At 37.2% G+C, this 26,007-nt stretch overlaps 2 protein-coding genes across 4 annotated transcripts in view; one reads left to right on the top strand and one right to left on the bottom strand.

Annotated features, from left to right (window-relative positions):
* ANGPTL1 (angiopoietin like 1) overlaps positions 1 to 3,700 on the top strand; it is a 31,105-nt gene extending 27,405 nt beyond the window's left edge. The window contains exon 5 of the mRNA XM_054833815.1: positions 2,953 to 3,700. Coding sequence (XP_054689790.1) covers positions 2,953 to 2,984 — 32 coding nt within the window. The 3' untranslated portion in view covers positions 2,985 to 3,700. The remainder of the gene's footprint in view (positions 1 to 2,952) is intronic.
* The window catches only part of RALGPS2 (Ral GEF with PH domain and SH3 binding motif 2), a 122,606-nt gene that overhangs the window by 63,395 nt on the left and 33,204 nt on the right, over positions 1 to 26,007 (bottom strand). For all 3 annotated transcript variants that reach the window (XM_054833813.1, XM_054833811.1, XM_054833812.1), the window contains exons 4-6: positions 18,854 to 18,904; positions 10,401 to 10,484; positions 2,184 to 2,273 (exon numbers count right to left, since the gene is read on the bottom strand). In XM_054833813.1, the coding sequence (XP_054689788.1) occupies positions 2,184 to 2,273; positions 10,401 to 10,484; positions 18,854 to 18,904 (225 nt within the window). The remainder of the gene's footprint in view (positions 1 to 2,183; positions 2,274 to 10,400; positions 10,485 to 18,853; positions 18,905 to 26,007) is intronic.

Here is a 26,007-nt window from a genome sequence, read left to right as displayed (position 1 = left end):
TAACATGCCAAAAAGGATAACCCAGTTGTGAACGATGTAATCATGGCAGTACTTAATATTGTAAATGTATTTGGCACCGCAGGTTTATGCAGCTACCAAGGCTGCATATCAAAGCACCCAAAAAATATTGTTGCAGGATGAAATCAAGCAGGTAAATTTGAAAAGCCATGTACCTGGAGTACTTCTCTGACTGAAAGACAGTTTTTGGGGTATGATAACTAAAACTAACTAGTGGAAAGGAACAATGAAATAAAAATTGAACATAGAAAACATCAGGATAAAGAATTTTCTTAAAAACTCTACAAAACACCACATATAACTGCATTTTCTTACATATTTGGAATTTCCCTCCCCCTCTTTATTTCCCACTGTCTCCAAAACCATCAATCTGCCTTGACCGGTACACTGGTACTACTGTCATGACAGCTTAAAAATTATCTGGAAGAAAATGCTGTTCCTTAAACTCTTCTGCAATATCAATTATTCTGATCGCTATGAGCACCCAGAGATCTGAACTACATTCAGGGATTTTTGGTGGAGTGCACACAAACTGGGGTTTTACCCCTAACAAAAAGACTTTGATAAAGAGAAATGGATACTCAATCAGAATTGCAAATCCTCAAACAGTATTGCAAACTCTTTTTGACTCATTTGGAAAATTCACCAAGATAGGTTAGGATTCCAGCTAGAAACAATAAAACAATATAAGGAACTCTGGCTATTCAGGAAATGGTGGAAGTTGCTTTTTCTTCCTTGAAGCTCAGCTTACCCAAGTTTTCTTGGTCAGGAGGTATTTAATGAGATAACAGGACAAAAACTTAGACTAACTTGATTTTGAATAAATGTTGACTATTAGAGGAGACCTGATATTTGGAAGGCCAAAAGCGATACTGCAAGGATGGTTTTCTGGCTAATACTTCTGGAGCAAGGCAAATGATTCTCTCTCTCTGCGTAACACACTGGCAGAAAACTAACAGCCTTTTACAGAATGAAGTCCTCATAGGTATTTCTCAGAGACGCCACGTTTAATGTTTACTGACAGGTCACCCTAGTAGCAATTTCAATCTGGATGCCTAAAACCCTATGATTCCAGCATGCCTACTGCTGAACCAGAGTCCTTCCGCACCTACCAAAGAAGCATTCTCTCCTAATCCTCTTTTGGGAGGATTCTTTAGTACCCATGTATAAAGGGCAATCAATATTTTGTGGGGTGAGGTGGGGTGGATATTTGTCATATACCACAATCCTACTATTCTTCCAAACAGTACTGCCAGTGTTTGTCCCTCCACTTATACAATAACTCTTTCTTTCCCCCCCACACAAATGCATCCCCAAACAAGGTAATAAAGTCCACTGTCCCAGAGGACAATGTAGCTGATTAAAACTGAAAAAAAGAAAGGACTTTCCTAGCTGCTGCTAGCATTGAAACAGCATAGAAGTCATAACCAATCAGGATAGTCTGGGAACTTCAGGGGAATGCAACTATTAAGTCCAATTAGTTCACGCATAAAGCAATATAGTATGAGGTATCATTAAAAGATGGCTAGCTATACAATAGATAATAGTTGTCTACACAAAGAATTCACTGTACATTGGATTTACAGCTTCTCTGAAGAAAAGTTAATTAGTGTGACCTCTGGCACCAAGCTGCTTTGATAATAGCTTTGGTGTAAACAGAAAATCCTTCTAAGAGCAGTGACGCCACATTAGCAGCCATATGTATATTTGAAACGATATTTAAGATGATGTTATTCATGCCACAATTGAAATAACAGATAACAGATCCCTCCCTTCCAATAGAAAAAGCAAACTAACTATTTCTGTTCTGACTGATGCTGTTTGAACTGATTCTACATACAGCATTTTGGTTTAACCAACATTAGAAAACACATCCATTAAATTATATTATCTAATAAACAATATTTGAAACAAGGTATCTTTGCATTTCCTTAGTTAAGCTTTTTTTTCTGTAAACAAAGGCTTCCATTTCAGGATTTTGGTCTGTTGCTATTTCTGACAACTTTGTTACATGCAGAAGCCAAACAGCTATTCATGTCAACAGATACAACCACAGCTAAATCAGGTATCACATAAATATTTACCCATGTGTATTTCTGACCAACTTCAGTATAACAACTTTCATCATAGTGAATCCCACACACACCCCCAATCCAAATTCTTACCTTTGCAGTTTTAATATAGTGGCTCAAAACCTCAGCTCTTATTTTTAAAGTTTGTGCATGCAGAATCTCTCTAACAACCCAGAAGCTTACCTAAAAAGAAGAAAATTTGCCTTTTTAAAATAGAGCTTCAACATCACACTTTTAATATTTTTATTTCATGAGTAATACATTAAAAGTCTCACAGCACTCAACTTCCATCTATAAAGTTGAATACATACTAGAAGATGCAAATGCATACTATAAAATCCCAATGAATATAACCCAGGTACTAATAAATGCTCTGTTATTCTGTGCACTCTTGCCCAAAATACCTTCTTTCAAGCAGTTGCTGAAACCAAATTAATAAATCCAATTCATATTTAGAACTGAATCTTTTATCTTGTTAATCTCTTCACTTTCCCCATTTCCTAACTGGTAGCCACACACTCCGTTATTTTGTTGGAGAGCACACATTCTGGTGCCTGCTTTTCTCACCAAGCGCGTGGGCGGGTAGAACTTGTCTTTGTAAAATCTGTCACATCAGTTAGTTGCGTACAAAGACATTGGGATCTGTTTTTCCAATGAGATAAATCCTTCTGCTGCCAGCCATCTCAAAAACCCCCAGCAGAATCAGTTATGTACAATCTATGCAAACAGACTCGTTTTCAGGCTAAGTTGAGGTTCCCCCAAGAAAATAATATCACGACGAGATTTTATTATGAAAGTCTACAAAATGAAGGAATATAAAAAATAAAATTGAGTTATATCCTTTGGTTTTACTTTTCCACAGCTTCAAAGCTGCACTATCCAATTCTCAGATGAGTTGAACAGCTTCAACTACAATTCACTGACACTTCCAAATTCTCTACATCTCCGAATAACAATAATAACCATATCAGTATCACCTGAACAGAATTGGAACATAAGGTAGGAAGCCTCTGCTATAACCTAGTTTATAGTTTGTGCTCTTATTGCTGGCTACAACAATTACATGCTAACATACAGCAACTACCATACTCATTTGTTAAGTTCTATAAACTTCACTGTTGTATAAAAATCACTGTTATATTCCATATAGTACAAAGGACAATTGCCGTGTTTCGTAGTTACATGAATGCCTTGCAAAAGCTATACTTTGAAAATGTTTTGTTAACATGTCTAAATTCTAATCTTTTCTCTCTCCTCTGCTCCTCCCATCCCCTCTGCCCTAATACACTTCAGTACAAAGAATGATGGAAAACAAAAACCTTCACGATTGTAATAAAACAGTAGCAAAGAATTAACAAATGGTAACAAATACTGTAGCTTTTATTCATGTATTCACTACAAGGTAGGAAAAAAATCATTAGCAAGATACAGCATGACTGCTGTTTACGTAACTACTGAAAACAGCGTATGAAAAAATGTATGCTCTCATACATAAACATCTTTCAACCTGTCATGCTGCTTTGATTTTTTAAGAGTGATGCTAAACTACTTCTTGTAAACTAACATTGTGTATGTATTCGGGTTCCTGCCCAAAATTTCAATTAAAAAATTTAAATATCCTGTTTAACCTGTTTCACTTTGTACAGTATGACAGCTCTTTTTGCAGAATAGCACAAGAAGATCCGCATCTCCAAAATGACTACGTTTTCAGTGAAGTTACAGTGATCTGACGAGAACTGGGATGTCAAAACACAACAGCTCTTTGGAACCAGAAAATGGAAGAATTACAAAAACCGCACAAAAAAACCTCCACAAACATCTTGCATGACAACTGCTTTCCTTTGGTTTGTTTGTCTAAGGCTGTATCAGCCAGGAAAGAATTAGCCACGGAGCTCAGTTTTCTTTTTCCTTTCTTTTTTCTTTTCCTTTTTTTTTTTAATAGCAAAGTATCTCCAGATAAACTGTGTTACCCTGACAAATACAAAAAAATGGTTCTGTGTAAACAGCATTACTATAAAATAAACAAGTATTGAATACATAAATACTAAAGTATTTGAGAGTACTTCAAAATATTGTGAAAAAAGTTAAACCTCAGTTTGATGTTCTGCTGCAGTTACACAGCTTGAGAAAACCAACTTTACCCTTGACTGATGAACGAGTTTCTAAGGAGAAAAGGAGCCTTCCTTTTGAAGATCAAGGGAATTTAAATTTTTAACATAGATGTTCGTATCATATAGGATCAGGTAGAGACATCACATGTATTGCTACGTCTTAAAATCCCAAATCTCCTCAGCCTCAAGTTAACAGAGCGTCAATGCAATAGGAGATTGCTTGCGGTAGGCCAACTATGAAACACTTGTCCAAAATACAGAGCAATGCTCATTTTTGTAAGGATGAAAAAACAATCAATCTACCATGTTGGCCCTGAATTCTATGAAAGTTCTTTAGTATCTCAGTGACATAAGCGCTGTGCTGCACAAGTTCTCGTGTTTACTCAAGGAAGCCTGGTTTCCGTCCCGGTCCCAGCCAGACCAAGTCTCGATACTTCCAAGGTCTTGCAGGAAAAACAAACCAGAACAAAATGCAAAACTTTCTTCAAAGCTTAGAGTCATCCAGTCCCTTCAGCGACAGAGTAAGCCGAAGAGAGAATTAAACACGCTTAATGATTTCCACTCCAACCACCTTCACTCCTCTTTGATGTGTTTTTACTGACATTGGTCTTTGGCTTGGCTTGTCTATTCACTGGTGTCTTTAGACAGCACCATAATCTAATGTATTCCAAATATTGTAAAATAAACAATTAAACCCTTTTGTGTCAATAGGCCACTTTGTAATTTTATCCAGCTTCATTCTTCACATAAATAACATGTATTTGTTCCATACATATTTTGTGGTTATTTTGCTTCAAGTCCTCTCTCACTGCATTTAAATGTTATTATGTCTCACACTGTCCCACCAATATCAATCAGTTAGATGACCCACAGCCTTTGGGCATCAATGCCTTTGATACCAGTTCAAGACAACATTTAATCGTTGACATATATTTGTGTATTTATATTCTTCCCTGTTAAGGTCAGCCTAGAAAAACATGCTTAACTTTTGAACATATCTTTTCTCCAATCATAGATTAAGCTTTTTAAATTATCCTATATTTGTTTTATCTGAAACACTAATTTTGTTATGCTGGTCCTTTTAAGTTCATAGTTGTTGGTTCCAAAACTAATTGTGCCTTCTGTGCTAGTTAGTAGCTAGGCAAATTCGAAACTCTCTTTAATAGAGTCTCTGGATCATTCTTCCAAATACCCATTAAAAATATTCTGATATGCTACACAAAAAGCGCGTACTGTAAATCAGACAGTACTGACCTTGCATCATTACAACTAACATAGAATCCCCATCTTTTTTTGTTTTGTTTCCAAAGGAAGCACACTAACCTCTTCCCCACCCAGTTTTTTTAATTTCTGATAACCCTAGTAAAATTTCACTATCACTTCACTGCAACTCAGCAACCCTACAATATTCAAGACAAACTTATTCTCCTATGTAATGTTTGCATTTGGTTTAAAAAAAACCCACCACAAACAGTTTCACAGAGTTAGTAAAACATGCAATCTGCTTTTCAGGTGGGATCTTTTGCTTTAAAATTGTTCTGATGTATTGAATCCAGTTGACAAGCTTCTCTAATATTTTAAACTCCATGGCAGCACAGTTCCACTCCCATTTAAATAAACACCTCAAGAAAGAGGTTTTTAATACAGATAATCTTGTAACCAGCAGAGCAACAGTTACCTTTACATAAACCATGAAACATTTTCAAGAAGCAGAGAACAATGGTTTAGTAAGTAGGCAAACGTGATCATTTTGCACCCTGACAAATTTAACAGTTCCAACAGTAGTATGCAAGTACACAACTAACTTTCAGAAGAAAGCTGAAAAAAGAAGGGATCAGAGTTTTTAAAAAAATATGTAAAGAATTTACATATTTAAAACCAATACTTAATAGTAGATGTGTAGCAATTTATTCTTCAAGAATAAGAGAGTCCTGGCATGGAATGATTCAATTGATTTCTCTTCCCTGAACTTGATCTGTTTTTACAGGCACACATATAATTATCACATAACTAATGCTAGAAATACACTACTTCATTCTCACTGGACTGCAATCAACTGCACATAATCATTACTGTTTCCAAAACTGTATCAGCAGATCAATTTGCTGTGAAGCAGCTGTTAGTGATTTAATATTCTCTTTACTTACAAAGTGAGAGCTGTTCATGGTTTTCTTTTGGCAAGTTGCGGGAAAAAGGAAAGCAGCAGATGCATAATGCATAATTTAAGCTCAACGAAATTTCAAAGGTTAGCAAAAGTTTGATGAAATGTATTCACTCCTGATAAAGTCATAAGTAGCAATGATTTTCCTAATTATTTGTTTTAGGTCTAAGCATTAGAAACCCCCAGGTAAGTGGGGCAAGTGCCCAACAGGATCTACACTCTGCTGAGCAAACACCTGGGATACAACTGAACGCCGAGAAGGCAAACCAGGCAAGGAAGATGAAAATCGCTTACTCCACCATGTCTTCTTATTCCCAGCTGCCACTGCCTATCCCATAGGAATTCTTGGGTTTCCATGCTCCTGAAGTATGGTGACTCCAGATATGACATTACTACTGGAATGAGTAAGTCCTCTGCAATGACACATTTGGAATCATAGGCCCACACCCCATCAAAAGTTAGCCAAATTACTGGCTCAGTAAGTCAAAAGTTGAGGTACTAACATGAATAATAAGAACCAGCGACTGAAACAATACTTGCCCCTTTCCCTTCCCCAGTCCCACTACACAAAGGTAAGGCTGACTACTTTCCTTGGTGCCAGAATAAAGGCTGATGGAAGCTTCTTGGAAGAGCTTCTTGCATCTAGTATGTCCCTCAGCCACCAAAGCTGCACACAGCAGTTTTCAGAAAACTGGTTAGAGGCAAACTAACCCAGCATCTGAGGAGAAGTTAAATTGCTGGACTGGCTTCCTCTTTATTACCTATTCTTTGACTCTTCAAGGCAGAGTTTCTCCTACAGGCTACTACAACTCCTATATCAATGTTTTTCAAATGACACCTTAAAGAGTAGAAACAAACGAGGAAAAAGAAATAGGAAAGAAGACCTAGAATTGCCTTCACATCTTTTGGCTTTAAAAACAGTTGAAGAGAAAGCCTAAGCACTGCAACATGCAAATGCAATGGTGCTAAAAGTGTGAAAAACAGAAAGAGAAGCTACTTGTCTTGTTCCAGGTGATTTAATGGTGAATTGCAATGGCTTCAAGTACTTACTGGCTCCCTGTTAAAAAAAAAAAAGACTTTTGTTTCATTTCCTGGGAGATAATCAATGGAACAGAGCCTGAAACTGGCCTGTCTTGATTATACTGGTGACTCCACAAAACTCACTGACACAGCAAAGACACGCTCTAGATTTTGCCTCTTGTTTCAGGGGTGACCCAAGGACAATTCAGGTTACTGGCAATATATTTCTTTTACCCATTAAAAGCAGTAATAACAGGCATCTAAGTATGGGAATCTTCTGTAGCAGCCAATGCAACATCTGAAACCCTGTAAACAAATGAAAGCCAGGGACGGATCCTGTCAGGATAGGTCTTTGTTGGAGCTTAAAAATGACAGAAAATAAAGTTTTCAAGATATTAAGAAGGCTCTTAAGAAATTATTAGCAAAGATATTCTCTGTGCAGGAACCTGTCAGCTGACAGAGGGGCACAAACAGGACTACCTACTATTATGAAGAAAAGTATTACTAAAAAGGCAGGTATTTCAGGCATCTTATCTTCCTTACTGCCTTTGTTGTATGCATATAGACAGTTTTGTATGGATTTTTATAAAAAGTAAGATTGAACAAAACCAAGAATATTACCCATCAATTAATAATCCAGTGAACAGATTTGATAAGTGTTCCACAGAGTAAAATAAAGAAACATCCATTAGAAAAATTAAACCTAAAATGGTCACAAAACAAAAAAAGTCATTAGCATGAATAAGAAGGGGAGACTTAAGATAGGATTACAATAATTTTGCTGGCATGATGGAATACCTATATGTTAATCTAAAAATACTGTATTTAGAAGTTTTCTAAACACTATTTAACAATAGACTTAGCATTTTAGCAACATTTAAGGTCTTTAACAGCTACTTTTAAAGTACAGGTATCTCCTCCTGGTTCTGGCCAGCTGTACAAGACAAACCTTCCTTCCCTCTGTCCTTAACATATTCTATAGGTTAGATATTTTTAAGCAGCGGCTCTGTAATGACAGTCGGTTTGCAGACAGCTGATTGCTTAGTCCCATGATAAGGTTCCCCCTCCTTCCTTCTTGCTACAAAGTATATTTTACCAGTTCTTTAGTATGTCTGAAGTTGACTTTGTTTAGCCAATTCCTGCAGTTCTTTAGTACATCATACAATAACCAATGAGAAGTGAGGCAGCGTACCTCATCAAGGACCTAACACAGCCCTTACTACAAAAATATTTCAGAATATTAGCAAAAAAACCCCATGTTTCTTTGAAGAGATAACTTACATGAATAAGGAAGACAGCAAATATTGAAATCACTGGCATATGAGTGAGATTATTGTAAAAGTAGCTCCAGGCTAGATATATAGTCCATTAAAGAGGCAACTTCAAAAGCTAGATCAGGAAAATTTCAACTAAATGCAACCACAAAACCCAAAAAACCCTACAAAAAAACCCCAAACCCCAACCCAAACCCCTCAGATTTCAATAGATGGTACGGTCACAAGAAGTCTCCAGTGTAACATTTTCTCTTCAGTCAAGAGGAGCATCTAGCAAGTGTCCAAAATCCATGCTCAGACAAGCATTTCAGTCATCAGAAGGTTAAGAAATAGTTTAAGTGTTATTGAGAAGTAACAGAATTTGGTCATATCCTGAATGTGAGCAATAATGAAAAGTGAGAAAGTACCACACATTTAAAAATAAAAAAGAAAAAAAAAGAAAAAAGTGAAAAGGTTAGAGGTTTGGTCTGAGTTTTAGATGATTAACAAAGATGTCTGTAGATCTGAGACTGGGTACAGAAGATGTCTGGAATAGAGCTTGTAAGTTTGAGACATTATTAAACATTTACAAGAGGAGACATGAAGGTAATAGAATTACTTCATCCGAAATACAAAAGAAGGCATTACATGAAAAAAAGCATTACAGTTTTCATAGAATCATAGAATGGTTTGGGTTGGACGGGACCTTAAAGATCATCTAGTTCCACCCCCCTGCCATGGGCAGGGACACCCTCCACTAGCCCAGGTTGCCCAAAGCCCCATCCAGCCTGGCCTTGAACACTGCCAGGGAGCCAGGGGCAGCCACGGCTTCTCTGGGCAACCTGTGCCAGGGCCTCACCACCATCACGGGGAAGAATTTTCTCCTTGTTTCTAATCTAAACTTACCTTCTTTTAGTTTAAAGCCATACCCCCTTGTCCTGTCACTCCCTGCCCTTGTAAACAGTCCCTCTCCAGCTTTCCTGGAGGCCCCTTTAGGTACTGGAAGGTGCTCTAAGGTCTCCCTGAAGCCTTCTCTTCTCCAGGCTGAAAAACCCCACCTCTCTCAGCCTGTCTCCATAGCAGAGGTGCTCCAGCCCTCTGAGCATCTTTTGAGACTTGGCTGGCTAACTACATAGCTGGAATCCTACAGCTTTAATTGTGAAGAAAGCTAAAAGTGTACTCTTATTTTAAAAGGTGATTTTACACTGAGAAATTTTTAAGAAAGTCATAAATCTCAAATACACTACCTGAAAAAATAATGCTAAACAGAGATAAAGAACAAGTTTTGTACAGCAAAATTGTTTGGAATTTTTAAAGTTTGCCCAGAATCACCTTAAAAAGGTAGCCATACTGACAAAAGGCGCATATTTCTAGAGACAAAAATATTTATGTGGAGCAAAAGATGCAACTAATACAAAGAAATTACATCTAATTACTAGTCCAGAAATCCTCTATGGTAAGCTTTTAACCTGTAATTATGATTCTGACTTTACATAAAGGACAGCCAGCGTTTATGGGGAAAAAAACCCTGCTTAATATCGTCCTGCTTCATCAATAACTTCTATTTAAAACAAACACAGCTATTTCTTCAGTACTGTTTTGGTCTTTCTCTATATATGCTGAAGATATGGAACTTCTTATAGCAGATACTTTAAGTTTTCAAGTAATCAGCTGTGATCAGTAATAAAAGTGATGTGCCAGAACACTTAATTCCCCAGATTTTTTAAACGTGTACATGTAATGACACTGGAAAAAAATAACTCACATGATTGAATCTTCTGGTGAAAGCAACAGCATTTGGTGCAGAACTGTATTTCTCTTTTTTATTCCAGCCACAGCTTGCCAGCTCCTGGGAGAAAAAGCATGAAAATTCATATTTAAATCAGTGCATAACTAATGTTCAGAGCCAAGAGCATATAGAGACAAATCTTAAAAGTTTGAATTAGGGGCGCTTTTTTTTTTTTAAATAATTCAGCTATTAGAAACTAGTGAAATAATTCAAGATTCATTTTGTTACCACAGAAAATCCTGCTTTAAATTTAAATCTGACCTAGGCAGAGCAGCATGTTCGTTTATTTTTAATTGTTTTCTGAAGATAGTTAAAGTCTACTGAAAAGATAACACCTCATTAACTTAATCTAGACATGTCCCATTGTTTTCATTTGGCATGTTGCATTAAAGAAATACCAAAATCGTCATCTTTTGCAGTAACAATAAAAGAAACACTATTACCAGTTTTCCCTTCCAAAGGAGCCAATTTTATTTTAAGTTGAACAACACTCAGCACTTAACCAAATAGTTTTGTGGAATAAAAGGGAGCAAGGGGACCTTCTTAAAAGATAAAAAAAATAAATCATGTACTTCCTGTGCATGTCACCCTAAAAACTGTAGGCCCCAACAGTAACAAATTACCTGTAAAGCCTTAAAAAGCATTACTTTATAACTACAAACTTACAATGCCTCTTACCTGTCTGTACAACTTAGTAGTTCTACATCATCATCCTTGTAATTTACTACCACTTAATTTCAATAAAGCAGTTTTAATTAAAATCATAAAAAAGTAAATGTACCAAAATGAGCTCTTCTATTTATATACAACAGCATACAGAATAGATGCAAATACATACAGCATACAACACACAACCTGTTCCACAGTGGTACCAAGAAAAATAATCAATACAGAGACAGCTCAATTATTAAAGTGGCATAATAGCAAAGTACAGCCTTTCGTTTTTATTTATTCATGCTTTCTTTCCACATCTTCCACTCTGAAGCGCTCTCAGTTTTATTGTCACATTGAAAACTACTTACTGAAATCAGCATCACGCTATACATACAGCTACCATGTAACATAGGTAAGAGGACTTGACATGTAACCAATAATTGTGCCACTTAAGACAAGTCAGTTTAAAAGAATTTGGTATCTGGATGTTCTAAGCTGTGAAGTTTTGGGGGTTTTTTTGGGGGTTTTAATCAGGAACTTCTTAACGTCTTTTCAACCAACATCCCAAAACTACAGAAGAGTCTCATGCCAGTTAGAGACACCTTGAATTCTTCCACCTGAAGTTTGTGGCATACTGCTATTTGTTAGAGAAGACTCAGACACTCCTGCCCACAGGCACTGGGAAGAATGCAGAGTCTCCAGCTTTGTATTTAGGGCCATTCATTTAAACTTCACTAGGACGTCCTGCCACCAAAACCTATCCTGGAAAATGCTGGCATGTTCAGTATAGGAACACACATGACAATCTCCTTATATCTGCACTTCAATAACTACGCACAGGATAACCACACAGCCCTGAGTTGCTCCTGTTGCAAAGGAGAGTGGGCTATTGGAGAAGGAAGCCGTCCAAGAGACTCTTGTTTGCATTCTCTGTCCCTCCAGGGCAATAACAATCACAGCTCTACACTTGGGAGAATATGAAGTGATTGATCCTTACTGGCATCTGATGATTACGCTTCCTTAACAGCAGAAAAAAAAAAATAGTTGCCATCGCAGGTTTTGAGAAAGCACTGTAATTTCTTAATAATTTAGGGCATGTCCTTGTGCTATTTCAATTCTCATCACCGACTAAAAAAACAATGATGATTCCGGGCAGAAGTTACCCATTGCCCTGGCGCTGTACATGTAAGGGCTTACATGGTACAGACAGCAGAGGCAGACCTGGATTAGCTAGCACTGGGGTTTGTGCACTGATGTGATTAGCAACAGAAATGGTAATTTTTAAGTAGAAAACATTACCAAGAATCTTTAGACAGTATGCAAGTAACAGTATTAATGTTAAGGTCAGATTTATATTTAGATACTCAAAATTAGAGGTCTAATATCCATTGGGAATGGATGCAAGATCTGACTCTCTGACCGTGAACCATTTATGTATATACATATATTTACCATTATTAATTCAAAGAAGCAGTCTCCCTGTTTTGACAAAAGACTAAGACAACCAAAGCCTCTGCTCCGGAAAAATCTTGTTGAGCTGTTCCCTATCCGAATGGAAAGATATGGCAGAGAAGTGTTTTGGTAAAGAAGATGGAAATCTAAACAATGAGGCAGCAGAAATAGCTCCTGAAACACATTCCTAGGAGATTCTCCTGACTAAGACCATTTCTGTATTCCTGGGCCTAAGGCTGGCTAGAAGGTTGTACACAAAGTTGTACACTGTCGTCTTTACCTTGGAATGAAATGTGTTTTCATACAGCCTCACAAAAAGGTAAAGACTTTATTGTACTTTATGTGTACATATGCATGAGTACATTATGTGACCATATCACGTAAGTCTGAAATTCTAGCTTAGTCAAGAATACAGAATAACCCAACAGGGCTGACTGAAATTAGAAGTTTTCCAAGTTTAAAAAAAAAAAAAAAAAAAGACAAAAAATATTCTTCAACTTTACTGCAGGTTTTTAGCATTTTCCCCCCACCATTAAAGCTAACAGATGAAATGTTGTACAAAGGCAACATTCTGTGATCTTGCACTCAAAAGGTATTACGAGGTCACCACATTTTGCTCCAACTCAGTGACCCCTAAACAGCATTACACATGCTACTGGTCTACATGAACCCTTCAAAGGCACAGCAGCTTCCAGCTCCACCTGCATGGAGCACTTGCTTCAACACTCTTTTACTAACCCTCCTTTCTCTTCCTTCCCCAAAACCTTTCAACACTGCAGCAAGATCACAACCTGAAATAGTCATTTGTGAAGTGTACAATTGGACAAAGGCACAGGGTTGAGGTATATAGTGAGATGGGAGAGTTACAGGCAGATTTGGATTCCTCGATTTGAGGGGAAAAGAGATGATGAGCTTAGACTACGGGAGGTACTAGTTGTTGTCAACTGGAGACAGAGTAGAAAAACTGATTGCAGAGTGACAGATTTAGGGTTAAGACAATTTAAAGATACATGGGTTCAGCAGAGAGAAGATAGGTATGGGACTGAGGTGGTTCTGGGGTATACAGGGTCCCAATGAAAAAGGCAGGGCCAAAGGCATAGCTTCTCCTATACATGCTCAGAGCACGGAAGCAGAAGTAACAGACAAAACAGCCCCAATAAATGCTAGGGGCAACAAATTTGAGAATCCTTTAGCTCTATCCATGTTCTTGAGTGAAAGCACATCACGCTGGATACTGCAAAGCAAAAGGTCCTGCTCCTGACTGGAAAGATACGCATCAAAAGCCTTTCACAGAGGTGCCGAGGTACAGCTGCACAGGCCCTCAGGACCTGTGCTATCAGTTCAGGGTCTCCAAAAGCTTAAGTCAACATCTACACCGTTGTTTAGGGACAGACACAGAAGAGGCACAGACTTTTGAGAGTTCAAAAACCCTTTTTTCCCCTCCCTTTAGTTAGTGTAAGAAATATAAAGAAGGTGCACAAAACAAATACATGTGTATCTTGTTACTTTAACTTGAACCTTTTCTTCTACCTCCTGCACACAGCTCCTCTATCTTGCTTGCAAAACCTCTCTCCCCTGTACAATCAGCTCTCATTTTAGTTTCTAGTCAAGAGAAAAGAAAGTAGTTTCCCTCTGCTGCCTATCCACAGTTTCTCAGCATTATTATCTGATCACTCTGCTTCAGGGGAAACTGTTGTTCACAATCCTCTTCCCCACCTCTAGAACCCACTTGCCTAAAATCATTGCCCTTGACACAGCTCTTCCCTCTGCCCTAAGATGCCACCAATAGAAGAGAAGCCACCAAGGTTTTTGCCCTCACTGCATTTGGTCTGGGAGAAGTATGATACAGTCCTAAGGAGCATGGACCTGACTGTGCACACACTATTGCAATAAAGCACACTAATTTGCTGAACTGGAATTCAGAAACCATTCTTATACTTCTATAAAAATAATCATTTCTTCGCTAATTAAATAGACTGTGTTGCCCATTCCATTACTCTAATTCAGGCACGTTTCTTTGCTCTTCCTCTAGAATTACACTTTTTCCACCATGAGTTTCAAACCCGAAGTATTCACAGGGATTATTTCCTTAGTCTGCCAGTCAACTCTAGCACAGGAGCTACATTACTACAACTACCAATTTCTTATTTTGTGAAATTTATTTAAAATCATGTGCAAGACTGAAAGATTCAGGATCAAGAATACAAACGCTACACTTTCTTCATAACTCATTTTGGTTTTCATTCCTTTTTGAATCTATAGAATTTTATTTTCCTTAAAAAAATGCTACAGGAATACTTAAGTTATTACCTGTACTACACAGCAGAAGGAGAGACTGTGCTTCTCATTAAAATCTTTACATATGGGTCAAAGCGAAAGTTTCAAAAATAGGAGGAGAGAAAAAGCAAGGATTAATAGTGGAACCATTATACAACTTCAGAACAAGTAGAGATGAATATTCAATAAGCAAATTATTTTTTTACTGCCTAGCCTAGCGAAGCAGAGGGGACAAAGAAGTTAAAGGCAATAACCCAGTAAAGATTTTCAACGTGAGTACATATGGATAAATAATTTTGGAGAATGAGTTAAAATATGTAAAATAAGTAATCAGATTTTCCAATAAAAGCAAGCTAATGTGTTCTGCAAGGGGACATCTGGCATTTAGTTAATGTTAACGCAGCTACCAGCGGCACAACTGAGAAAGTCTATGACTAATTTTTTGCTTTATAATCACTGCTCTCTAGAAAGCCACAACCACTGCGAGAAAAGGAAAACAACAAACAACACACTTGTCATTCATGGGGAATAGACAGAAATCATATGATTGACTTGGGGAACTCCATTTTTTTTGTTTCCCAAAAATGAAAATGCAAATCAGCTGCTTCCATACAGACTGAAGTTCACGTAGCAGAGGTGTGTTATTATCTTCATTTCTGTACCGCAGCCCACTAGTTATTAATAAACAAAGAAACAGTAATTCCTTCTACTTTCTTTTCTCAGAAGTAACTTGTAGGCATTTTTAATGATGAAGAAAGGTGCTTTCCAGTATCACTTGCAGTGATACAGTCTGCTTAAAGCTCAGGCAGAGGATCATGTCACTATACGCTAAGCCATGGGAACTGTTCAAGTCCATGCTTCTGACTCACCCCAAATGTAAGTGATCCACCGTACCTTAACCCTGAGTTACGTGGGCTACACTAAGCTCCCTGTCTGGTTTTTCCGAAGAGTATGAAACAGGAAGTTGTAGTGGGTGATGTGTAGGAACTCTAGCACACACGTGAACCCACAATAGCTGCAGGAAATTTGAATGTAGGCAGAAAGAATTATATTTATTTACTACAGATAGAGGCAAAAGGCTGTAGAAGTATATAAGCATGTGCTATGAGTACGTTCATTGATTTTGATGCCAGAAGAAGAATTACTATATATTGCTGTAAAAAAAGTGTTATTTGGCTCTAGTTTTTGTTCAGAATTTCATCTTGGTTATCTTATGTTGCTTTATAAAAAAGGCAAACCTACAATACTTTAAGAAAAGATTTTAACATAATGAAGACAATGCAACACAATAATTTAGATAGTCAAGAAAAACTGATATTTAAAGAATACTGCTCACACACTTGCTAAAAATGGTGAAAGCTCATCTCCAGTTACTTTAAAAATTAAGTGTCTTGGAATACATCTCTCAGAACCCTTATTTAGGAAAACAAATGAAAACACATTGAAGGCTAAAAATATTAATTTATATACCATTCTACAGAGCTGGGGAAGCAGACCAAGATTCACTGCCTATACAATCAAGATTTGTTGGTGAGTTACAACAATCTATAATAAACACACAGTTTTCAAATCTTGGCACACTGGGAAAGACGTTGTTGTTCAGGTCCCACGATGCATCTGGGTGAGGGATGTGAAATATAATTCTAAATAGAGCACTGATATAAAAACCAAATTCTATCAATGCCTTTTAGTCACTCATTAAAGCCTCAGTTCAGAAGCCCTTTCATACAGGTGAAATTATCTTAATGTTTTGTTTTCTAATTATAAATTCAACAACATTTGAGTGCACATGTCAAGGTATCTATAACGATTCACAACTTGATTCAACATATGGATATGACACACAGAGTCTGGTAGATACTTCAAATAAACTCAAACCTACAACACTTCATTACTCTGCTGTAAAGACACCTTTAGGCAAACTAAATATTCCACGTCTGTGTTCCCCATCTGCAAAACAGGAGGAAAGCATTTTAATTGTGTCTAGCTTCTGCCCTGAGAGTTAATCTGTACACACCTTTTCCATAGGGGTTTAACGCCATTTAGAGGCACATCAGATACAAGATGACAGACCTCTGTCTACCTGCGAAGAAGCACTGATGGACAGATAACACTTGCACACTGTCAGCGCCTGCAATTGCTTTTGTGCAAACACTTGAGAAGTGTCAAAACAGCTACCCTTCCTCCTATGCATATCTTTCAGTGAAGGCATCACATTTTTTTCTTATGCAGTACACACAAATTTCTTAAAAGGAATTACTTTTTAGATATATTCACCTACTTTCTCACAGTTTTCCTTTTAGATAAGTTTCATTATTTTATTCTGCTTTTCCATTTATGGTTTACAATAATGTGTTAGACCAGCCAACAAAATTAAATGCGCTTTCTTGACATGTCTTCTCATCTCCCAGAGACTTTCCGTAGGTCTGCTCACACAACTTAATCTAAGATACAGGAGGTAGCATTAAAAGAGCAACTAATCATGAGGTATGGAGTATTGGATCACTGCTGCTATATCTGATTTGCTTGCTTCCTTGTGGTTGTTACACAGCTGACTGCTCATCCTGTGCAGTGCTGGCAGCAGACTGCAAAGAATAAACTATCACATCAAGCTCAAGCAGTGGAATTTCTTTATCAGCACATCATTAGGAAAAGTCCTAACTAGTTAAATTGGTGGTTTGATTTTTCGATATCCAGTCCTTTGAAGCCCACTGTCACAAGAGATGAGGCACTGCATAAAAGCACCCAGAGCTTATTCAACTTCAACGCTCAGGGAAGAAAGAACCCTACATAGCAGTAATGCTTAACATTAGAAAAAGAAGTACAAACATACACATATAAGGAAAATATTTAAAATAATCAGATAAAAGGGTGAAATACTTCAAAGTTTTGGAAAAGAGCTTTAAAAAAAGAGATCCTATTAGAAGATCAGGATAAACATATTCTTCTAGCCAAAAGACTCTAAGGATGCCCAGAAAAAATAAGCCAGAGAGATCAAATGGGAGGCCCTTTCAAAGATTTTTAAAAAAACAAAACCCAACAACAAACCAACAAACAAACAAAAAACCCCACCCAACCAAAAACCCCCCACAAAAAAACACCAACCCAAAAACCCCACACAAGTTCAGATGGGTTGGGATTGCCGAAATCATGAAAGCCAAGTCATGACAATGTTTTCAAGCACAGATCAAAAGGAAGCCTTCAAAAAATCTGTGGGTACACAAGTGATGAAATCAATAACCACAACCAAGAGATTCAGCAGGTTTCTCTACTTGATGCAAAACATTCTTCAGCGTGCCACAGGAGTGACATGACAAAAGCCTGCTACCAATAAAATAGCTTATAATAGTTTAAGGTGACTGACGAGCTAAAGAAGACTTTAACACTACTGATAAAGCGGACAATAAACTGAAAAATAAACCTTCAAAAGTGTAAAACAATGCCCACAGGAAAATGCTAATCAGAGAAATAAGGATAAACCAATTCATCACTTATTATAGTCACTGTGAAAATCCTGAAAACGTCAGTTCAGCTCAGGCTGCAAACAGAAAGGAATGTGACATTATATAAAAACAAAACAGAGAACACAAATCATCAATATATTATCCCAATATATGCACAGATCACACCCATCTTGAATACAAGATGCCACTACAGCCATTTTTCTTTTTCCAAAAAAAAAAATATATGAACCAGTTAGGGAAACACAGGACAGGATGAGGTATGGCATGAGGCATCAGGAGCTGAAACCTAAAACATTATGATCAGAATAGTCAAATCAAGATGTTTATCTTTCAGAAATATTAAAACCCAGATACTTAATCTCTAGCCCTAGCTGAACATAATTAAATATCAATACTTCATTCCTCAAACAAACTACTAGTTCCAGATATTTGTGTGTTATAAAGCCATCTGCTTCAGAGCTATATGAACTGGGACACAAATTAAGATTTATTGACATACTTACACTTTGCAGTTCCAGAATTTGTACACTGGCATAACTTTTTTTCATTTAAATTTGAAAACAAACCCAATGAACTACTTACCTCTGGCTGAATTGCTTTAAACACAGGGACATCCATTAGTGTTATCTGACCCTGAAATAATAATTAAAAAAAAATCAGAAGTTAAGCTCAAACTTAACCTTGCATTCCATTAAGTTGCTGTGCTGCACGAGAACTGTATTTGTTCTATTTCCTTTTATTATTTGACTTTCATTTTGTAGCTAATTTCAGAGGTTTCAGCTCCTACCACAGAGCCATCCTGCAAAACCAGAGAATAAAAAGTTCTCCAAACTTTACATGTAATAAAATAAACAAATTATGAGAAATTATTCTCAGGAGCATAACCCTGCACTTTACATATGAAAGTCAGAGCTTGAACTCAGAAACACTACATAATAAGCTATCCAAGAACACAAGGAACTAACTACAGTTGTTCAAGGGCAGTTTCTCTTCAAACTCTGAATCTTAGTCTAGGTATTACACAATTTTATTGAAACATCCCTAAAATTGTTTCAGTCAATACTTGAACCATATCTGAATAACTAAGCTAAGTAATTGTTCAATTGGACAGCAACAGTTAAAATTAAATACAGCCATCTCACTTTCAGCAAGTGAGAACCAGTAAGTACATTTTCATTCTGGGATGTCTGTTTAGCTTTGAAAAGGGTAGAGAGGAACTCACAGAGCCAAAGATCAGGTTTTGCATTTTGAAACATATTCACAGAACCTTTTTTTTAAGCATACAATTTAGGATTGCCATCTGCCTACGGATCCAAAAGAAAGAGACTGTCTCCTTCAAAGAGTATGTAGGTAGCCCAGAAACACCAGTGCTGTCTGAGTTAGATATGACAAATACCCTTTTGACAATGAATCCAGGGACCTTGTTCGGTTTCATCGGATGCAAGCTTGCAAGCTGCATAGCTTTATTCCCATTTCCTTGAAAACGGCGGTTCCCCCATTTATACACTCAGCGGTACACACTGACAGCTTTGTGACTCTCACAAATTGCAATTTCCATTCAATGCCATTGCTGGATAGCAGAATAGCTTCTCAGATACAGTCAACCTTGCAGAAAATTTTAACTAGGATGCTCTAGTTGAAAGAAAGCAGGTGCAAAGAGAGGCACCTGCTCTAATGAGACAAGAAGTCATGTCTTTTGCTAAAGACGACCAAATCTTCATTTTGTAGCAGATCTCCCTGACCTCTAAATCTATTTTTAGGTATGAATTCTAGCAATCAAACATGACCATAAAAAAATTTATATAATCAGTCCCAGTTTCTGTAACCAACATGCTGGACACAATCATCTGGTATTTTGCAGTACAACATCACAGAAGTAAAAAGCCCTTTATGAGTTCCCATTTTACAGACTTTCTGGCCTGGGCTCTGCTTTAGTTGGCTGCTCCTTCTTCCAGACAATGATGTTTTAAAGCTATATTAGATTTTTCTAGTCTTGGGTTAAAGTGAGATTAAATCAGACCAATTTAATGAATCCACATACTCAACTACAAAGATGACAATATACATTCAGTAACGTGCATGTCTGAACACCTTTTTAACAGTAAATCCTGTAAAAACTTTTAGACAAACAAGACACTCTTGGTCCTGTAACATACACTCACATGTGATACGAGGCATATGATTTGTACCTGCTATTCATTAATATCCATAAGCTATTTAAATGCCAACTTAAAAATTAATCTCCAAACTACCATTTTTAAATGTGGTTTAACAGTCAACTGATCAGCTGCAGCATCTGTCTTGACAGATTACACTGCACCTTAAAAGTTCAAATGAATTCAAGAATTCAGACATACTTACCCCCCCCAAATTTGTTTTAAGCAGCAGCAATTACTAATAACAGAAAATCAGGAATATAGTAGGCCAAGATGCTCTTTGCCTTCAACATAACTTCTCTATTCCTCTGCACCCATAGCAACTACAGTAAAATATATATAATAAACTTTTGCTAAAAACAAAAGACGCCTTTCAAACTGAAAGCAACCTTGCTAACTGAAACCATTCTATTCTTATTATAATGCCTATGAAAAAATGACTTATTCAAGGGAATAAAAATGGTTTCTTTTCCTAAAATTAAAAGATTCTTTCAGCAATTTTATATATATATATAAATTTTTTTTTTAGATCAAGGTCAGAAACACAGAAATCTTCACACGAGGCCTGTTTTCCAAGAGGGGTAGTTTTATCTTGCCACAAAAAGTACCGACAGCAACAAGTCACTCCTAGCAAGGGAAGTGGACAAATTTGTGAAAGTGTGCCCAGACAACATAAACTATTCCAACAGGGGTTAATAAAACTTTGCTTTTGAAGGATTTTGAACAAGTGCACAGAATGCTGCTAATTTTTTGAGCTATTTCCTACCTTTTCCTAACTTGAACAGGTTATCTGCGAAAGGACAAGGACCCTTGGAGAGTGGCAGGAGCACGACCTTGCCAGAAGCCACAACATGCCTGACAATGCTCTGCTATAGGTGAAGGGTACAGCCGGATCTTTACATTGCACACAGAAGAGCATTAGAAGCTTCCGAACATGTTGTAGATGTCAGTTTGGGTTATGTTACACTGTACTTGGGGAGGCAAATACAGTTTCATCTTGACAATATAGTGGTATGCCCTCTTATTTGAGATATCTACTTATAAGGCTCTTTTGAAGAGACAAATAGGCAAGGCATGTCTTTACTGGGGCAAGGAAAGGCATCTGACAAGTAGGGGGGAAAAAGATTTTTCTCCAAAAGCAGAATATTTAAGAAGGGTGCAGGGCAAATCTGGCTAACTAATTTCTAGAGTTAAAATGGACTTGAAGCTAATAATCAAGATGTGTTCAGAGAACACTTAACCTAAAAGGAGTTAAGGCACAAGTTTGTTTATTTCTAAATCTTACTTAAAAGTTTAAGATGATAAATTGAGAATGCCTAAGAAAAGGACTTCCCTATGAGGGCAGCATTTATCTAAATACAGAAAGTCTGTACCACTGTCTAGGACAAACTTGCCTGATATTTGGATGGGCATGTTATTTTTAGCTTCCCACTCACTGGAAAGGAGCAAATCTATCCCAGTTCTGTAAATCATCTAACCCTTTGTCTATCCATGGCTGTGCAGGCACAAGCACCAAAGAATTACATTTTCTTACCTGCAGAGAACACTCAAGAGACACAGAGACAGAAGAAACACGTGGATTCATTTCTCTCACCCAATCCAATCCTGACCACAGAGCAGCCACATGTTACTGCAAGAGTTAACTCTTCCTTTTGATTTCCAAGGTGAAGAACCCAGCCCTGAAACACCAGCCATAGAACTCAATCTCTAGTCTCCCGTTTGTCTGCTAAAGTCTACCAAACTTTCTCAGATATGTGTTATTTTAGGTAAATACGTAGCTGAATGAGTATGGCTATGCTTCCCAATAGAAGCAATGAATCAGACGATTGGTTGGGGTGGGGAAGGTGAAACCAAAAGAATCTACACTTCAATAAAATTTGAATATAGGGTATAATAAGACATCCTTACAAGAGACCCAGGCATTTCAATAGTTATTAACATTTCAGTGCAAATCCTCCTCACTATAACAAGATTACAAGATCAGTACAATAAAAGTGAGCCAGGAAACTGATTCATTGTTCACATAGAAGAGAGAATGCTTAAAAGTGCTGTCTTTCTTCACAGAGCTCCAGAATTTGTCATCTTAACCTGAACTGCCTTAGCTAAATTAGAACATTACTTGCTTCAGTAGTGACTTCTAAACCAATTATTACTTCAAGATAGGATCAACACTCACTATCTGTGAAACAAAGACTGTTATTGTAACTTTGCACCACAATTCGCATCAAAACAAATGCATGTATTTTAAATAGGGAACGGTATACTAATATGGGGGGGAACCACACATGCAATTATAATTTGCAATTAAGAACATTATAATATAAAAAAAAGCAACTAAGAACTAAAAAAACCACCCAGGAAGTTTTAACAGAGAGACTTCTTTCTTCTAGTATGACATGGATATTAGTGTGGTGGGGTTTTTTTCTTGTTTGGTTTACATATCTTGCTGCTTAGTATCACTCTTCAGTAACACTCTATCACATTACCACTTGTTCAAGAGCAATCCTTACTGAGGTTCCTTTCTTAGAGAGCTTGCAATTTCCATTAAGAGTTCCAAGCACTTAAAACATTGTTCACAATTCAAAAGAGGCAAGCGACTGATAGCCGAATACCTAAGCTGATGGATAAGAAGCTATTTGGGTTTGTAGGTGTGACAATGTACCTCACATAAGAGTTTAAAAATACCTTTGACAAAATTTTTTTTAAACATTAACTTAGGAATAAGTCCAACACTTAACTGAATTTTACCATTTTAAGAGTGCTTGCTCACTGCTAAGTGAAAAAAAGGAAACCAAAAGGCTGGCATTCTAATTAATAGCACTGGAAATGACAAAACTTAGAAAATTATTTATGACATTTATGTTAGATGCCATTGCTCAACTCTTACAAAAAAAGTAACTCCTACTATGACCAAATCATGGGTCACAAACTCCAATAAACAAGCCACTAATTTGGTTTCTACAGCGAAGAGCTACAATGCACTAACTTTTCTCATTCAGGCTCCTTAACCCAGCCAATACAAATTCCTGGATAGCTCCCTCTTCTAAATGTGGTTTAATATTTTAATATTGAAACCAAAAATTTTAAGTGTTCACAACATTTTCTTACATGAAGCAAGCCAACCATAACCTCTCTGGTTTTTTGAGTTATCAGCTGCATATATTTAAAAAAAAAACCCCATAGTCACATGAGCAATACTAAACCTTGAATTTATTCTTATTCATCATTTAAACAAGCATCCTGATTACACAAAGATAGGGAAACTTGATATTTTCTACCATTCCTGACATCTATTGAGTTCATTTACATATATTAAAGAACTTCATTCCCTGAGCAATGAAGAGCTGAATGGAAGTTTTGTGTTTATGTTTACCCTAGATCCTAGATAACAAGTTGAAAATATGATTAGAAGAGATATGTTTTTAATGTATGACTAATGTATTTCTCATTCCTCAATCACTTGAAGAACCCTACAGGAGAAAACCATCTTTTAAAAACAGTGAATGATCATCTTGCAATTAAGACACTGGCATGGTAGTTAGAAGATAACTTTTTACCCCCTGCACAGCCATGGGAGCTTTTGCATGTAGACGAAAGACCTTGCCCGGGGACAGTACCCAAAAAAATACTTCAGTTCTCCTGTGTGTTGAGATGTTGGACTTGTTAACAAGTACTTCAAAATACTAAACTTATTAACACACAGCTTTATATAAAAAGATTTACTCCTCTCTCAGGCAAGGTTGTCAAGGTAGAAAATTTACAACCAGATGATTAAGAACCACACCTCATTGTGCTTCTTTGAGGAATACAGAGAAACTCAATGAAGTGAAATTATAAAATATTCCCCAACTCCTTCTCTCTTCTCTGTGAAGACATATGGATTACCCTCCTTCCATAAAACTCTAACTTAAGAGCTTCTAGTTGCAGTTAACACCACTGCATCAAGCTCCTCTCCATGCCCCTGTGTGAAAGTTCCCATTTGATCTGGACTATAATTCCAGCTTTCCAGTCCCTAGACCTTCTCAAGCATGAACTCCTTCTGTCAGGCTGCTTGCTGTACTACAAGTTTTCCTGCTGTGTACCTACTGTGAGGACAGCGCACTTCCCATAGAGCTCCTGGACAGAGACTCTCATTGTGAAAAGAAAAACTAAGTTTCTGTCTGAGATGAAAAAAATAAAATGTGGGCATTTTGGTTATTAAAGAATATTCCCATAATCTGATTTTCCTTGAAGCCATGTTGGTTCAAGCAGCACTTCATAAATTGTTCCTTAATCTGAATTTTTAGAAGGAATTATATTTAAGCCTTCCAACTTGGCTTAGCAGTGTCTCTCTGGGCTGCCAGAATAATTTTCCTCACTGAAAAAATAGCTAAGCCTCTGTTAAGCACTGCATCAGTAGGAGAATAATTCTACTGTCCAAAATGAACGCTGGGGGATTAAAGTTCCTGTGTTGAAACCCTACTTGTTTTCTCACAAAGTCTGCTCCAGCGCTTTTATCATTAATAGTTCCTCCACACACTATAATAAAGTTGCTTCTTCTTGCTGTCTTTGGGAGCATACTTATTCTTTAGCATTCTTCTGTAAAATAAAACTAACAGAACACATACAAGCAGAAGTCCTTTCTCATCAAAAGCTCCTAGGGCCCAGTACTTCACTTTATTCAAACCACTCTCAGATGCGGCAGACAGACTTGCCTCAAACTCCCTAATCCACCGACAACCAGCCTCAGGAGAGGCCAAAACCAACATTACTGCCAGGAACCGTGTAGCACAACTCACACCAGCAGCCGCTCAGGAACTTGCAGAGGGGAGGGTGAATCTGCCAGTCCCGCACAAGAGAGAAAGTTCTCCTGCGGGGGAACCTCAGGCTAGTTTAAGTTACTTTTCTTCCATTCAAAGTGCAAAAAAAATGCGTTTGTTGAACCCCACATATCTCAAGATCTATTTCTGCATTTTTATTACACATGCAATGCAGTTCCAGAACCCTTGAGACCTGTTTCCTTTACAAAACATGCTCTCACGCTCTTTTTTCAGATATAGAAAACTTGATATTTAACTGTCATAAGAACACCTCTGAGAAAAATTCCTTGTTTCACCTAAACATTTTTAAAATTACCTTTATTTGTAAATTGTTTCCAAATTAAGCAATATTCTTTTTTCCAGCATCCATCTGACAAAGCTTAATTGGAATCGAAAAGAAAAGAAATGCATATCCTAATGCGAACTTACTTCGTAGCGCTTTCAGAGACTAGGGCAAAGAATAAAGAATCCTTCTTAGATAACCAGGTGGAAAAAAAAAGCAATGGATTTATACAGCTGCACCTCCCTTAATTCTACCTCAAATATTTACACCACCGTGGCTAAGCTGAAGTATAAAATGGAAAAGTGAGTCAAAAAGTAATAAACAGTCAAATAATTAAACAGTAGCAGTCTAAGGAATAAGAATTTACTGTAAAGCAAAAAAATAAATATTTCTTCAACCTGAGGTTCGCCAGCATCTTAATTTGGAGCTCATGTCCCCAAAGCATTTTTCTTTTTTCTTTCAGTCTCACCAGCCCCCCCTTTCTACTGCCACTGCACC

The sequence above is a fragment of the Grus americana genome, chromosome 8 (genome assembly GCF_028858705.1).
Source record: "Grus americana isolate bGruAme1 chromosome 8, bGruAme1.mat, whole genome shotgun sequence".
Lineage (NCBI taxonomy): Eukaryota > Metazoa > Chordata > Aves > Gruiformes > Gruidae > Grus > Grus americana.
This window is presented reverse-complemented; position numbering and strand designations above follow the sequence as displayed.